We start from the raw sequence: 16,058 nt of genomic DNA, 5'->3' as shown, positions 1-16,058 counted from the left end.
TGTGCAGACACAGAACGCAGGCGCATGTAGTAAATCGAGAGGAAAATTCAAAACTGCTGCATGAACTGTGAGCACAACATTACAACCACAGTAAATTTAGGCTGTTCTGACGGTAGGGCTACGGTTCATGAATTCACCTTTCAGCTGGCCTCCTGCATCCCTGGCAGCTGACATTTTGACTTTGCCTCAATAAATATGTCGGAAAAGGCCATTTCTGTAATTATGTCAGCAATTTATGTAGTTCTTCTCTTAAGAAGAAATTAAAATTGTTCACATTTTTATACTCTGTATCACAGGCGATACTCCAGGCAATGCAGGTGTCACGACGCAGCTGGCGTACGTCGTGGTAAGGCTTGAGGAGGGCCGCCGTGGGGGAGCAGGGGAACGCGCCGACAAAAGGGAGAGACTCTCAGGGCGGCGTCGCGCGCGAGTTTCTGGAGCCTTGGCCTAAGCGAGGGGGAATGGCCCGATCAGACGCATGCGTCATAAAGGGTTGCTCTCCGCTCGTTGTGGCATGTTTCTAGTTAGCCATGGCAGCTTGCTCGATGGGCCAGCGCCGGAGGCGAGCGGGCTCCGGGCACCCTAGGCCAGAGCGGCTAACAGGAAGCATGTGTCGTAAATGGTTTCTCTCCCCCTGTTGTGGCATTTTTCTAGTTAGCCACGGCAGCTTGCAGCGAGCCGCGTGTTCGATATTTTGTGCTTTTCTTTTGTGTTGCAAGGCGTGTGTTTTATACTGTGTGCTCTTCTTTTGTGTTGTGATATGTTGCGTCCGAAATGTGGCGGGAAAGTCACCTATTGGCTGAGGGTGTAGTTTTGGCGGAAGGACGAGGAGATGGGTTCGCGCTAAGGAGAGCGCGGGGAGGGTTGTTTGGTGGCAGCCGGACAGATCGGTCGTGTGCGGCCGGTGGTTCCTTGAGCGGCGGCCGGGCGTGTTGGCCGTGTGGTGGCTGACAGTGGTCCGGAGACGCGAGAGTTTGGAGTTTTGTCTTTTTTTGTTAAAGCAGTCGTGGCCGAAACCTTTTGGCATATGTAAATCAGTTTTGTAAATATTGTAATAAATAACTTCTTGAGGAAAGCCTTTCCAAGCGCCAACGTCAGAAGACCTGCACGCCTGTCTCAAACTCACCAGTCGCGAAGTACGTCCCCCCGGGTCACTCACGAGACCCGCCCTCTACCACGCCAACATCTGGATGCAACAACATCGCACAACAGGAGAGAGGGAAAATCAATATCGTGACTGCAGGGTTAAGGGGCAGAGAAATGAACGAGCATATCAATCCCACAGCATGTAAGCATCTGCAGCTAATTAAATGTTTGACACTGGACATGATGCGCGCCTATCGCACCTTGCAAATGAAGCAAGCAGCAACGAACACGTGCAACGCACAAGCACACTGACCCTGCACGACAGCGGTCGGTGCCAGCAGGGTCATAGTTGGCATCCGTTGTCTCTGGCTGCACAAGCAACTTGAGTTCACCCTCATAAACATGGTGCTTCAGAAAGGTCTGCCAGCCTGCAGAAAAGCGAGCAATCAGTTCCAACTTTCTAACCAATCACTGACAATTTCAGTCACCTATAAATATGGCCGAATGTGGTCTGTTAACAAACTAGTCACACATGATACGTTATTTATTCTGCCATTTTGAATTATAAATTTAGCTGAATTTCTGTAGTAAAATGCGGCTGCAGCAAGTGATGAAATAAAGAATAACCATGGTTCTGAATTCAGGGCTCATGTATTTATGCTCATCTATGAGAGTCTCGTGCATATACAGTATCAAGAAAAGAAATCAGCAAGGATCGAAGTACCCGCTTCAAGTACATCATTTTAAGCGTTATTTAACAGGCTCAAAAAAATATATCAGGTGTCAGCTGTGAAAATAGATTATAATCAGTTAGCTATAAGAGTATTAATTGTACTGTGTTGCATCACGTCTTAAGGCACATAAATAAATAACGCTATCATGCGCCGGACTCAGGGTTAGGAATGTCTGTTGTGCTAAAGAACTTAAACTCTTTAAAAGGCTACAATTTATTTAAAAGACTTCCTCTAGAAACCTACAGACACATGCAAGATCTACAACTGCATTTTCCCTTAAAAGAAAGCTATAGGGTGAAAGGAACTGCACTTAACATAAAGCTGCACGAAATTTTTTTTTTCAGTTCCTGTTTTGTACATAAAGAAAGGACACAATTTACCATGAGCTCATCACACCATCCTTAGAAAAAATTATAGGAGCGGCAAGTGTGTAAATAATGAGAAAACACAAACCAGTCCAGTTGTAGCGCAATGGCCCCATCCAGCGAAACTTTTCACTGGCTTTGATGTTGTCTCCAAAGAATCCATAAGAAAGGAATCCTGAGGAGTACCGCACCAGCCGCTCACCACTATGGATGCTTGAAACGTCAACGCCTATCTCAGCACCTGCATTTGGAGCGAAAACGCCTGTCTATCTCACTGCCCATATACAGGTGTACACACAAAAAGTTTCAAATGGCACCATTTGGTGCTATGCAAAAGAGGCTTTCAGCAGGTGGCTCAGCGTTCCCCAATGCATAAAGCTCAGTCAGAAAATTTTGCAAACCTGCTTTGTTTCTATAGCAGCATCTACAGAATTCCACATTTGTACCTCAACTCCCTACATGATCAAGATTCCCTACATGATCAAGATCTTATTGTGCACGTAACAGATATGACTCCATTGTTCACAGCCTTCGTTAGGACACTTTTGGCAATGTTAAAAATTCAAAAATTGCGACTTCCACTGCGAAATTTACATTGCACTCCTTAAACGTGCTCCTCAAAACGTGCAGAATGCCACATGTACGCAACTCATTCTTCAAAAATGCTGACCCATTTCAAGCACCTCACATGGTAGTAACATCACTAAATGCCGAATGTTACATTAAAACACAGTCATGTGTCTGCACTTAGAACCTTATCTGCCTCTGAATGCCATGAAAAGCCAAGACACATATTGCACAATGCGCTGAAAACAAATTTTCAGTGTGTTAAATTCAGCTGCAAACAAAAAGTCTTAAGCATGCAGAGACCTTTGAATGAACTGCAGCAGTATCACAGGCAAACACCTCTACCACTTGGATAGAACTTCACAAAGAAAACACTAAACTCGGGGATGATAGCAGGAGCAGTTAAAATCACAAAAATTTGGCAGACAAATAATAGATCGGCGAAAGCTTAGAAGAACGAATACATGGCAACTCTATCAATGCATATAATCTGAAATTCCAGTTAAGGAGTAGTGTCAGAGAACAAATGAGACTGATATCCCAGCTGTTGTGAAGAAGTGGACATTGGCAGGGCAGGGCAAAGAGAAGGAATAGTCCCTTAGGGTAACAGAGTGGACTTCAAGAGGAAGCAAATGAAGCAGGAGGTGGCAGAGTGTCAGATGGGTGGATGAGATTATGAAATTTTGAGAGGGCAAGGTGGCCGCAGCTCATTGGAGGTCAATGAGAGAGGACTTCGTCCTGCAGTGCCCGCAGTTAGAGTGATGATGGTGATTAAGGTAAAGACACCCCAGCCACTCAATAACACATCCACTGAGCTCAACATGATAACCGCGCAAACTAGGCAATGAGTTCATTCTTACCCATTGTTATGAGCAGCGCTGACGTTACAGGACTGTTTTCACCCGTCGTGGTGCAAACCAGTGCATCTGTGGAGCCAGCAGGAATAACACCAATCTTTATCGTTCCTGGCTGTAATCGGGAGTTCGGATCGTTGGCGTCGATGCCAGCATCACGCTGAGCCCTCAGCAACACACCGTTGACAATCTCGTTGACCATGCCATCACCGCCGACACATATAACACTGGAACAAGAAATGCCACTAGTTCAATTTATGCTGCAAACTATATAGCGCAGCTCTGTCAGCTTGAGCAAGATGCAAATAGTATGAGTAGAGGCATGCATATACCAGCTGATGTCCGTGGCACATCAACTGTGCATGCAGGCTAACATTCTGAAAAGCTTCCAGCAAGTGACACAAAATATGTATTTGACATATCTTTGCTGTTTTATATTTAATTCTTATTAACCATGTAACATCATCCGGATAATAAAATTGGACATGGATGTTCAGATCAAGACAGTACACATAATGGATGTTGGTGGCTGGCTGAGAAGTGGATGCAGAGCTTGGTAGTAAGAGGGCATGCGTCAAATATTTTGCACTAAATTATTAAAGGCACCAATAAATTTCATTCAAGAGGCCTCTAAGAGGAGATGCAAGTCCCATCTTACCAGATTCAACAAATTAGACAACCTTAGCTGACATGCACCAATGTGTGGAACAGAACTGAATTAACAGCAGCACTTTGTTCAGCTGTCAGAATGCAACATGGCACAGGCAACATCAATGCAGGTCCATCAGACTGATTTTTTATTTTGCTTCCAACCTGTCCTTGAACACTTCTGGCAAGACATATGTGGAGCAGCACATAGTGGGGTTCTTTTCCCTCATATGTACAAATATAGAAGTAACTGTGCACATTATTTTTACAATTAAGCAAATATGAGTTGAATGACTAAGACTCTGCCGCTAATACCTGTTCAATGCAGAGGCAGTAAAAGCTAAGATAGGCTCATTCCGAAAGCACAGCTTTTCTCAGAGTGGTGCCTCCTTTCTTCCTGCACCTTTCCTATTCAGCTGACCTTAAAGCAGTTAACCCATGTGTACACATATTGTCATAGCTAGGATGCTCAACTTACATTCGATGCCTTTGGTCAAAGTGATACCACCTGAAGCTCAGCATGAAGCTCAGCATGCCAAAATAAAGACAACCAGTGCCTCCATTAAACGAAAAAACTAGTCTATTTTTCCACTGAAAATATGAGTGAAACGATTTTGCCTGCAATCGATAGTAGCCCAATACCTCTTGCCACAAAGCAAAACCTCTGGCTACATTTTCATTGCCGCAACTGCTAAGTCTCATTGCAGCTCCAGCTTCTGCATTCGTTCAAGGCTTGATCCCTTAGCACAATGGTATTCTACTATGCAGGACCATAGTTCGACAGTGTCTGTTAACGTAGCACCAACTACCTGAGAGTAAATAATTTTTTACTTTTGCTGCAAAATTTTCCCTAGTTGCATTCAATTTTTTTCAAAAAAATGTGTGAAATATGAATGCTCAGTTCAACAGGAGTGAACACGCTTTTCAAAACTTGCCTGCACAACATTATTCAGTGTTCAATACATCTGAACACAAATCAGAAGCACAGCTTACACTAGTGAACAGCAAAAGTAGTGCTATAAGTTGGAAGGGTCTTATAGACCTCAGTAGAGGCCACGAGCAGTAAAAACACCATGACGTCAGGACTTAATCTTCCCTCCAGTGAATTCCACATAGGCATAGTCTGTACTACCTCTCCCCTCCATCTGGCTTTCTAATTTTGTGTGTGTGTGTGTGTGTGTGTGTTTGCATAGTCACTGTTCATTCATTACTTATAATTCATTTCTGTGCCTCATCTGAAAATTAATTACCATGCTAGATAAAAAGCAATGCTAACAGATGCAAGCTAAGGACTTCTCTACGAAGCAATCATGCTGCGTGCAGAATGCTGTCAGTGTGTACCGCCGCCCACACAATTAAGGGTACACTAAAGAGAATTTTGAGTCTTTTTTTCATTCTGGAAACTCTATCTACACGCTCCGAACATTTTTAGAAACTTTGAATTCTTATCCTGTTTGGCCAACTGAATTAAACGTCCAGGCTCCTGCCTTTTTTCTTTTACTCAGAGAGGAGAGTACCAGTAGTCAACCAACATGCTCGCCACGGAGAAATGCACGCGCTGTGTGCCTTTTCACCCAAGGTGTAGCGGCGGCTTGCTACCCTGCCATCGGCAGAGTGATGCGCCCTATCAGAGCAGACAGTCGAATGCATCACCCCTGTGGCAGCAGACGAGGAGAAAACATAGTCCACTTGCTTCAGGCTTGTTATTTCAGAGATATGTTCGGTGAACCACAAATATATAGTGGCTTTATCAAACTATTACTAATGTCATGTCCAAACGAGTTATAAAAATTACTTTGGATGCCTTCACGGATTACAGTATTTTCATTGACTACTGCAGAGTGATGAAGTTGAGTCTCACGAAAGCAAACAGTTCATGCATAGTTTTGTTTCTGTCAGCTTAATATGCAGCTATGTTGTCTACTGCGACTGAAACTATTTATTCACTGAAACCCAAAACAACAAGATAAAAGCGAAAACGATTTTTTCCATAACACTCTTTAGCGCACATTTAACATGAGCGCTCGAGCACGTGGCTTGCACTGACATTGGAACTGAGACTATGCTGCACGGTGTGTTCATGGAGGCTGGGATAGTGAGTGAGTGCCCTGCTGCCATCCTAGCATAATCCCAAAGAAAGTGGCCGACGTCAAGCGGCACTAATGTCAGCGGAAGCCACGCACTCGAGCATTCGTGCGGACGGCAGTACATACACATCCTCAGTTTCTTCCATGTGTTTATTTAAGCCCCAACTTATTTGGTTCAAAATGCTTTCCCAATTCTATGGTGTTGCTTGTCATAGGCCAAAGGTGATAAAGAGCAATTCAACAATGCGAGCTAGTAAGGCCACCAAACACTGGCACACTTTTTGTATGCATAAGGCTACATCTTGCATTACTACATTCAAATAATGTAATTGTGGTTTCTTTCAAAAAAGCAAAAGTAAGGCCATAACAATGTAATAACAGACATATCATACCCATCGTAAATAGAAAGGTCCATTTCAAGTAGACATTCCTTGGCGTGACCTGAATATCGTGTTGCTGCATCAATAAAAAAGACAGAACTATAAGTGTAATTAATGACATGCATAAATATTGGCAGTACATAAATCATTTTGACTCTTTTAACATGTGATCAATCATATGGGTGGCACAACTGATTTATTCTCTAAAGAAGGTGAATGTATTATCAACGTCAGATGAAACGCAGACAAGGTAAATGAAAAGAGAACAAAAAAGCTAGATAGCTAGATTTCAGATGGGGGAGACTAAATACTTATGCCCAATCCTCACTTTTAAGATGCAATGTCTGATCTTTAAAAATGTTAATAACTTCACCTGTATTTACTCTCCAGCAGGCGTTGTTTTATTGTTTTTCTGTTCGCATTTCAGTTCTTCAGTTCACTTTTCATCTGATGCTGAGTACATACTAGGAGTGATGGGCTGTCAGCAACAATATACCACCAGAATGACCATGCAAACTTTATCCATGCTAAAATGTATTAAATATAGTGTCCATATGTATATTACTCCTAAAGAGTTCAATTTATCTGTGATTTCATATGACATTTTCGTGGAAACATCGAAATCTTTTGGGTCTTAAGGAAGCACCTCCAAGCCGGAAATTGAGAACAATAATTAGACCACACACATGCAAAACATTACCATTTGTGACAGAGGAAATGCAAGTGTGCATTGCTCAATACAATCTGCATATTTCAAGGCTGTGGCACTTTGAAATCTAGAAATATCTTCTCCCATGTCACCTGCTAAACCTGCTCTAAGTAGCATTATGCACATTACAGTACAACTTAGGGCTTCTTAAATTGCCATGCACCGTATGTTGGGCAATAGCTGCCTAATGTCATCGTCAGGTCATTAGACATGCAGTTATTCTCACTTCAGTAAATGGCTGGTCACAACAACAGCAAAAATAACGTCAACTTCACCATTCTTTCAGGCAGAAAACAAGTGTATGTCTGTATCACAGCATGAATAACACCAGTCACTTTCACGTAGGTGCCCTAATTAGAAGTACTGGCATTTCATTCCATCGCAATATAGTAAAAGGTCAAGTTTGGTTTAAAATGTGCTCGGTGGCACAAGAATGCTTGCCCCTTCATTAATAAGGGCAATTCGTTCATTTTCTCTGACTCCACAAAAGTCAGCCCATCAGTAACATGTCTTCTCTTTGCTCTCTCCTACTCACTTGATTTCCCCATCCTCAGCTTACAGGTTTTATCTGCCTCAGTATATTCCATAGAGTAGCTTTAAGTCTCGCCATCTAGATACCAGTGCTTTCATGTTTTTTTCCTCAATCTTATTTTTTTCTTTTCGCGGAAAATAAACCCTAGTTAAGATGGGCACCTCTATTCTCCTGTGAAAGGACAGAGCTAGGATGATAATACTCACTAATTAATTCCACAGAGATGCCTGCCAGTTGGAATATGGGTGCCACCTTGCGCTCGTAGACGACGGGCGCTCGTTTCCGGCCCCCAAAGGGGTTGACGAACACCAACAACTTGCGCGGCCTTTTTTCTCCTAGTGAAATAAATGGGAAAGGTTACTGCTGATAGTGGTCTGCTAGAAAAAAAGAAACATGAAATAAATGCTGAACTCCACATAAAATCAGTTTAAGAATGTCTCTTCTACATTTCTTGAAAGCACCATGAGTATGTCATTTCTAGAGGTATACTAGCAGTGAAATCTGTGGAGACTTCAAGGCCTCCATTAGCTGCAAAGGGCCTACATGGGGGAACATATGCAAAGGCCTGCAGAATTTTGTATATAAAAAGGGAGGCCAGAGTAACAGCATTAAAGCTTTGGAATACTTGACTTTGATGTGCTCATTGTATCCTCAGTTTCCTGGAATAGTCGATACATGCACGCCCTTTTTTTATGAAAAACAAGGGCCACAAAAACAAATGGACTGTAATTTTAACTGCCTATAGTTATTTACATTACTGGCCCACTGACACTTGCTTTGTGCTAGCAGAACTAGACTCGTTTTCATTCGTCTCGGATTTTTCACCAGCAGAGTCATGGCTTCCGTCTATAAAGTATACAATGAAGCTCGGCCTACATTCATAACCACCACACACTGATCCTCTGTGACAAGCAAATATATACCCCGTCATTAAATGGTTAATGGCTCATGAGGGTTTAACGTCCCAAAGTGGGTCAGACTATGAGGGACGCCGTAGTGAAGGGCTCCGGAAATTTCGACCACTTGGGGGTTCTTTAACCGGCACTGACATCGCAGAGTACAAGGGCCTCTAGAATTTCACCTCCATCAAAATTCGGCCGCCGTGGCCAGGATCGAACCCGCGTCTTAAGGGGCAGCAGCCGAGCACCACAACCACTGAGCCACCGCGGTGGCTCTTTCTCAGTCATTAAATCTTTTCTTGTTACCTAAAAAGAGCTAAACACAATGCACATTTATAACTGTAGAAATTCTGATGTCGCCAACCTGTTCATTAGAGACAAGCATTAAAATGATGATTTTGTTTACGACTGCAATCGGACATGGCACCCTACCGGCCATGGACAGTTGTGCTAACTGATTTTGAACCTTATTCATAAAAATTAAACGAGAGAAAATCAGACCCATACATGTGACAACCTGTGGAAAACTTTTTTATTGGCCAGGGAACTCTCGCTTGGGGCTGACTTTGGCATGTCTATGGCACCATCTCTCAACACGCAAACAGACAGCTTGGACCGCGCAGTCCAGACACTGAGCACTCGCGTGTCTGCTCTCGTCTTTGTGTTGTCTGCTTTAAGTTGCGATCTATATATTTTCAGTCCAGTTAAGGTTTCACATTCAATTTTTATTTCCCATTCCAAAATTGTTTTGGTCATTACTTTTAAAAAGCATCTGTCGCGATGAGCATAGGTACTTATGCAACGTGATCACCAACGAAATTTTTTTACACAACCCTGCAGTAGCCAGAAGCGGCAGGCGTGGAGGACAGTGAGAGAGGGAATTAAACTTTATAGGTGGAGAGGAATTTATGGGTCCCTGCACGACCCCACTGCACTCAAGTGTTTATGTCCCTAAGGTCCATAACACTGGCAGCCCGGCCTGTGGCGATGGTCTGCACGGCCGGGTCCTCCGAGCGCAGCAGGGTCTCCCAGTCCTCCCAAGTCTTGAGGTCCTCTAGACCGCGCGGGGGAGGGTCCGCCGGGCAGAGGGAGAGGATGTGGAGGGAAGAGGCGAAGGGTTCTGGGCACAAGGTGCAGGCAGGAGTGGGGAAGGAGGGATGATAGTGGGCTAGGGTCAGGGGTGAGGGGAGTGTGTGTGTCTGAAGTTTGCGCCAGAGTGTTGCGTGTTTGTTCATTATCTCGGGAGGGGTGGGGCGGGGGGCATCGTGGAGGACAAAGTTCACCAACTATACGTACCCCTGAGCCTGTCCTGCACCGCGTCTGCCCACTGGTGCACCAGCGCGTGGTCGCTGCGTCCCGTGACGCCCCGCAGCAGCAGCGTCTGCAGGCACCACGAGTGCTTGCGCACGGGCTTGGCCACGTGCAGCCGGAGCGCCGGATCACCCAGGACCACGCGGGCTCCGTCGTCTCCAACAGCCACCGACGCCGCCGCGGAGCCGTCGGCCGTCGCCACGAGGCAGGCTGCGCTGGCGCTGACGCTTGCCGTCCGTGGCACTCCGCGATGCAGTTGCTGCTGCTGCTGCGAGTGGCCGCAGCAACCTCCGCTGCAGGGCCAGGCTTCGGCGGCCACCAGCCTCGACAGCGGGATGAACTCATCCTGGGATTCTGCGACGCACAGCAAGGAAAACGAGACACGTAAGGTACGAGAAATTGGCACTACGCTCGATTGTCGCTTCGATCGCCACCTGTAACTATATACTGCGGATAAGATTCAGCTGTCACACGTACAACAGAAATAATTTACCCCGCTCGGAACCACGTTTTAAAAATCGCACCAGTGCATATATATATATATATATATATATATATATATATATATATATATATATATATATGGTGGAGCGAACAGAATTTCTTGTGTAAATGCGTTCCAGATCTACTAGACTGTTCTAGCTCCTCTTCTTGGACTCTATTTATAAAGCTCATATGCCGACATTATTTCGGCTCTACACCGATTTTCTTTTGTTTCTGTTGATTTGTTTTGCAATGCAAGCAAATTAATCGCAAGAAAACACTTCACTTCACACGTTAGAAGCCTGCTTCGGATAACTGAATTACGGGGTGATCGATTAATTTGTCAAACTACTGCGAATAGGCCATCTTGCCAGATAGGGGACTGAAAGAAGCTCTGCCGGCGCTAACTTGGAGCCAGCTTACACTGGCACGGGGGGACGGTATTTCGAAAAGTTTCTATGCAAAACTCGGGACAAAAAAGTCGCGATTTCGTAGCGAGATCGGAAGCAAGCAAGTTCTGACACATAAATTTTTCTTTGCGCCAAGTTCGCAAGGCAACACCGCAGGGACTCAAATATGAGAAAACTGCCTTCCATAGCCCATTGTACCACATACGTCTGTGGTAGTGTTCCTATATATGCTCCCTGCTGGAGCATATAATAATAATAATAATTGGTTTTTTTGGAGGGAAAGGAAATGGCGCAGTATCTGTCTCATATATCGTTGGACACCTGAACCGCGCCGTAAGGGAAGGGATAAATGAGGGAGTGAAAGAAGAAAGGAAGAAGAGGTGCCGTAGTGGAGGGCTCCGGAATAATTTCGACCACCTGGGGATCTTTAACGTGCACTGACATCGCACAGCACACGGGCGCCTTAGCGTTTTTCCTCCATAAAAACGCAGCCGCCAGGAACACTAGTCTGTGGAACACCCACGTGACGTCTGGCGGCAATTATTTAGACGTCCGTGGGACATCCGGAGAAGTCCCACGAACGTACTTCGGTCGTCCGCTCTCAAAGCAAACGCCGTCTGCCACGACCTCTGCGCATTACAGCGGAGACAGCAGTGCGTTTGACTGGCGTAGACAGCGAGCAAAGAAAATACAAAAGAAGCACGCAATCGGCAGGGGGGGGACTGAACGCAACGTCGCCAGCACCGACGGGCGGGGAGCGCGTTTCAAGGTCCCGCTCGCTCTTCCAAGCTTGCCCTCTACCCTGGAGGACAGGCCGCGTTTTCCGCGCACCTACTCTGCGCCCGTTCCCACTTGACAGCCCATCGGGACGCAGCCGCTGAGAGAGCAAACACACTTGGCCCCGGGACCAGCTTCCCCCAGCCGGGGCCCGAGAAGATGAAAGCGTATGCGTTCGCCAACGCGCGCAAAGCCCTGTAAAGTCCACAGTACACAAAGAGAGGAGAGTTCCATTATACGAGAAGTGCGCGCCTTTAGGGGTTGGGCAACGGAGGACGCTGCACTTAGATCGATAAAAGATAGTCAAGAGTACGCTTTCTTCTCTGCTCTTCTAAACAGCAGCGACGCGGGCGTGTTGTGCAACATCGCATTGCAAGAAAGTGTCGCAGGGAAAATCTCTCTCGCTTTACTCCGGGGCATTGGGGACAGGATTCCCGCATTCTAAGCATCGGCAAGCTTTCTAAATGGAGCTGCTCAAATTCTTACCCGCGCGCATGTATGAAGCAAGCGCATGAGATACGAGGTACTGCTAGCACATATGCATACATAGGAGGAGGATCAGAAGTCAGCTTTTTTCAGATTTCATCACCGCGCAGTGGCATAGGTCACAAAGGGACCTTCTGCGACGAACGGTTCTTGCGACATCTCACAACGCGACGTAACTCTACGATTCTGCTCACTCTCCGAGGAAAGCACGGATAACCATTCTGTTTCGATACATTTTTGCAAGCAGGGATATGACAGCCTTTCTAAAATTCGGACGATTCCTCTCAGTGCCAGGACTTGAACCCAGTGTAACTTCCCGCATGTAAGGTAGATGCTCTCTACCACCAGGGGGATCGTCGCGTCATGTGACCGTGACGTATACGGTAAGCGACATGAACGCTGTTTACATAAATCGTTGTGGTACAGTATCCGGAGTTCCGCGGTCAAGAATGCGCGGAGGATTAGGCGGCCCCTGTTTACACGGCGACGCTTCAAAGCCGCTGCCAAGACGGGCCAGGGCGCTTTTGGCTCGCACTAAGCGCGTTGCTGGCATGCAAGCACGGCGTCCCGGACAGCCTTCTGGGTCAAGGTGTGAGCTGAACGGGCAAGAAGCACGTATACGCGAAACGAACGACCAGTAGAAGAGAGAAAACTGGTGCAAGGACATGGGCTAACCAGCTTTGGAAACCACGAGACATCGCTTACGAACGCGCAACTTCACTGTAATGAGTATAAAAATGTTTCGACTGAGGAACAGAAATGAAAACAGCTATTCGTACACCTAACGAAAGAGAGGTAGATAGTACTGTTAGGAATGGTGGAGAGGCGGACCGCAGGAACGTGTACCTAGCCTCCCACTCTGAACAGGAGAAAGGACAGAAGACGGAAGCTGGCGTAATGCAGTGAGCTACGTGCGGAGTCCAAGACATAATTCACAAGTCCACGCGCACACGAGTTTCCACACACGTCACAAAGAGACGTGCCTCAAGCGTCCAGACTGCTGGTGTTGCATGCTCGCGGACATCACGTACAGTGCTTGGTCAAAGAACTTGAGGCCAAATGCTTTTATCTACAGCCGCATAACAGAGCCATTAGGGCACTATTAAACACCGAATTACGTTGAAATGCTAGCACAAGGTTTCTTCTTGCGATAGAGAAGCTTCCTGCTTGTGTTTTGAATTCTACGCGGAGCATTCTAGGGATATTCATTTCGCTGCAGCTGAACGCTGTGGCCTTAAGAATTTTGACCAACACTGTGCAAAAGCTTCCGAGATGGGCGTCCGTCCAGACCTGCCGTATGTGAAAACTGGGTTATGGCGCGTTCACAACATGGCGGCGCCCTTCGATGCAGGACGCCTCGCTTCGGACTGAATTCGTCGCTGTTACTGCCTTTTTCAGCGCGTTCACTGGCCATAAAAGAGCCAGCGGTCTTTCGCTTTGTCTTATCTCACCCATAAGGAAACGTTTGAGCGATAAATTTGCTTTAATTTTTATTTCGGGTGACGATTCTTCCCCTTTTAGGATTAAAAGGGGCGTTGGTTTGTTGACAACAATGATTCCTCTCTTAACCACCAGATGGCGCCACGAGGCGTTTAAAAAGTGAGAATGTTATACCCCTGTCACACGGGCACTCTAAAGTCACTTTGAACTAATGCTCCTTTACGCTCCCAAAGGAGCACTACTTCAAGGGAGTTCGTCCGTGCTACACGGTCGCGGAACGACCTTCGCAAGAACTTTTTAGCGCCCTCATCGGCGAAAAGCGTTATTTAAATTGCAAACCTCACTGCACATATAAATACATAAATGTCACATTTTTTTAGTAAATTAGTTTTATAACCGTATTATGTTAAAGCTAGAGTCACTAAATAAAGACTTAGAGTACCGTCACTGCAGCACGGCGGTAAGCAGGGGCGGCCATTTTGTTGTTTATCATTGTTGCCAGATTGCCGCTTCGGCGACCTCGCCGCTAACTTTGGCCCGGCCATTTTGTAAACAACGCTGTTAGCCACCCTGCGCTGCGGCGGGGATCGTAGCCGTACGGCATGGAAAGCGGAAAGCGCATGAAGCGTTTTCCATCATTCTGCGAGTTGAAACAACGCAGCAAAACGGCATCCTCGTATGCTCTTGTGCAGCTGAAATGCTGCGAGGCGCGGAATCCCTGGTCACTGAGTCGGTCACCGACAGCACTCGCAGCACTAGCACTACCACAGTTGCCCGACTGAAAACGCATAAGCCACAAAATGGCAGCCCCCATAAACCGTCGCAGTGTAAACAATTATCACGTGATGCAAACTGATCGTGGCGGCGGCACAGAACAATAGGAGAAAAGAGTGCCGGTACTCTAAGTCTTTATTTAGTGACTCTAGTTAAAGCTATGCAATTTTAACTGCAATAATGACATGATTTTCCAAGTACAGAGCATAACATCACAGTGCTGGCCACACTGAGCCCAAATGGCTCGTATATCTGGAACGAGAGTATGGCGTGGTGAGACTGCCACAAAACAAATGATCTTATATTTTAAAACACCACTAATCTTATGAAGTGAATTTATAAAATGAAAATTGAACGTTTCTTTTCTCAATTTATTTATGCTGTTAACTCGCTGGGAGAGAGAGTACTCCCTTGAAGCCTCAAAGGACGAACTCGAGCTGCCTTGTCTCGAAGCTCCTTTGAGCTAGGTGGCCTTTGGCGCGTCCGTGTGGCAGCGCGCGTTCGTCCTTAGAGTAATGGAGCATTAGTTCAAAGTACCTTTACAGTGTCCGTGTGACAGGGGTAGAAATGGCGTAACGTCCGACAAAATAGCTGCATATAGCGTACGCAAGCGTGCATACGGTTTTGGTATGTAGACAGCATCGATTAACCTCTTGCCACATCTGTGTACGCCGTGAGCAGACGACACACAGACGATGAGCGACGACGCGGTGGCCGGGAAGTGTGAACGAGACAGCATTTCGGCGGCCGCGGATTCCGCTCCCTCTCGCCGCCGAATGTCCAAGTGTGAACGCGCCATTAGAGCGTTCGCTGAGCACCGGCCTTGACTTATTTCCGTCAAGGCGCCCAAGACAGTCTCGGGGTAGGAAGGTAAGGAGTACAGTCGTGTAATGACGCCACTCGCAATAGATGTGAAAAAATGTCTCTAGTCATGCACCGAACGAGCGTTCATTAATTAGTTAAACGGTATGCCTTCGCACGCATGCTTCCATTGAACAAATAATCTGTGCGCTAAACAGGCCTTGGCTAACAGAAAGGATTAATGACACTTATACGCTGTTCAACGCTACTGATTAACTTCTGACGTTTCAGACGAGCCGAAAAAAAAATGAGGGACGATTTAGCGTGGTTAATCCACATACGAATTGGGTGCGCTAGCACTTCGGTTTTCTGTGTACAGATCCATTGTGCACGCATGGAATATGGGTTAATAATGGTCACATATGCGGAATGGTTCATTCTATTTGCATCCATAGATACCTGGGAGTCCTTATACGACTACAGGCGCAGTGGTGCAGCGGTTAAGCGATGCGCCACTTCCCTGCGATGGCAGGTGTTGCCAACGGTGGGGCTTGTGAGACAAGCCCGCTGTCCATTACTACTACTAATTACTAGCTTCTGTGCTTCGTGTGTCTTGAGGCTGGTCACTAACTTGGCCTTCTCCCATCATTTTCCTGCCCTCCACCCGCAGCTGAGCCCAGACCAAACATCCATGAACAGTTGAACCTATTTACAA

The 16,058-nt window shown here is 46.2% G+C and overlaps 1 protein-coding gene across 1 annotated transcript in view; it reads right to left on the bottom strand.

Annotated features, from left to right (window-relative positions):
* Window positions 1-16,058, bottom strand: part of Cerk (Ceramide kinase) — a 71,840-nt gene that overhangs the window by 9,744 nt on the left and 46,038 nt on the right. The window contains exons 2-7 of the mRNA XM_077631720.1: window positions 10,158-10,526; window positions 8,169-8,297; window positions 6,734-6,797; window positions 3,613-3,833; window positions 2,274-2,426; window positions 1,400-1,514 (exon numbers count right to left, since the gene is read on the bottom strand). Of these exons, the coding sequence (XP_077487846.1) occupies window positions 1,400-1,514; window positions 2,274-2,426; window positions 3,613-3,833; window positions 6,734-6,797; window positions 8,169-8,297; window positions 10,158-10,526 (1,051 nt within the window). The remainder of the gene's footprint in view (window positions 1-1,399; window positions 1,515-2,273; window positions 2,427-3,612; window positions 3,834-6,733; window positions 6,798-8,168; window positions 8,298-10,157; window positions 10,527-16,058) is intronic.

This window comes from Amblyomma americanum, chromosome 7 (genome assembly GCF_052857255.1).
Source record: "Amblyomma americanum isolate KBUSLIRL-KWMA chromosome 7, ASM5285725v1, whole genome shotgun sequence".
In the NCBI taxonomy this organism is placed as follows: Eukaryota; Metazoa; Arthropoda; class Arachnida; order Ixodida; family Ixodidae; genus Amblyomma; species Amblyomma americanum.
This window is presented reverse-complemented; position numbering and strand designations above follow the sequence as displayed.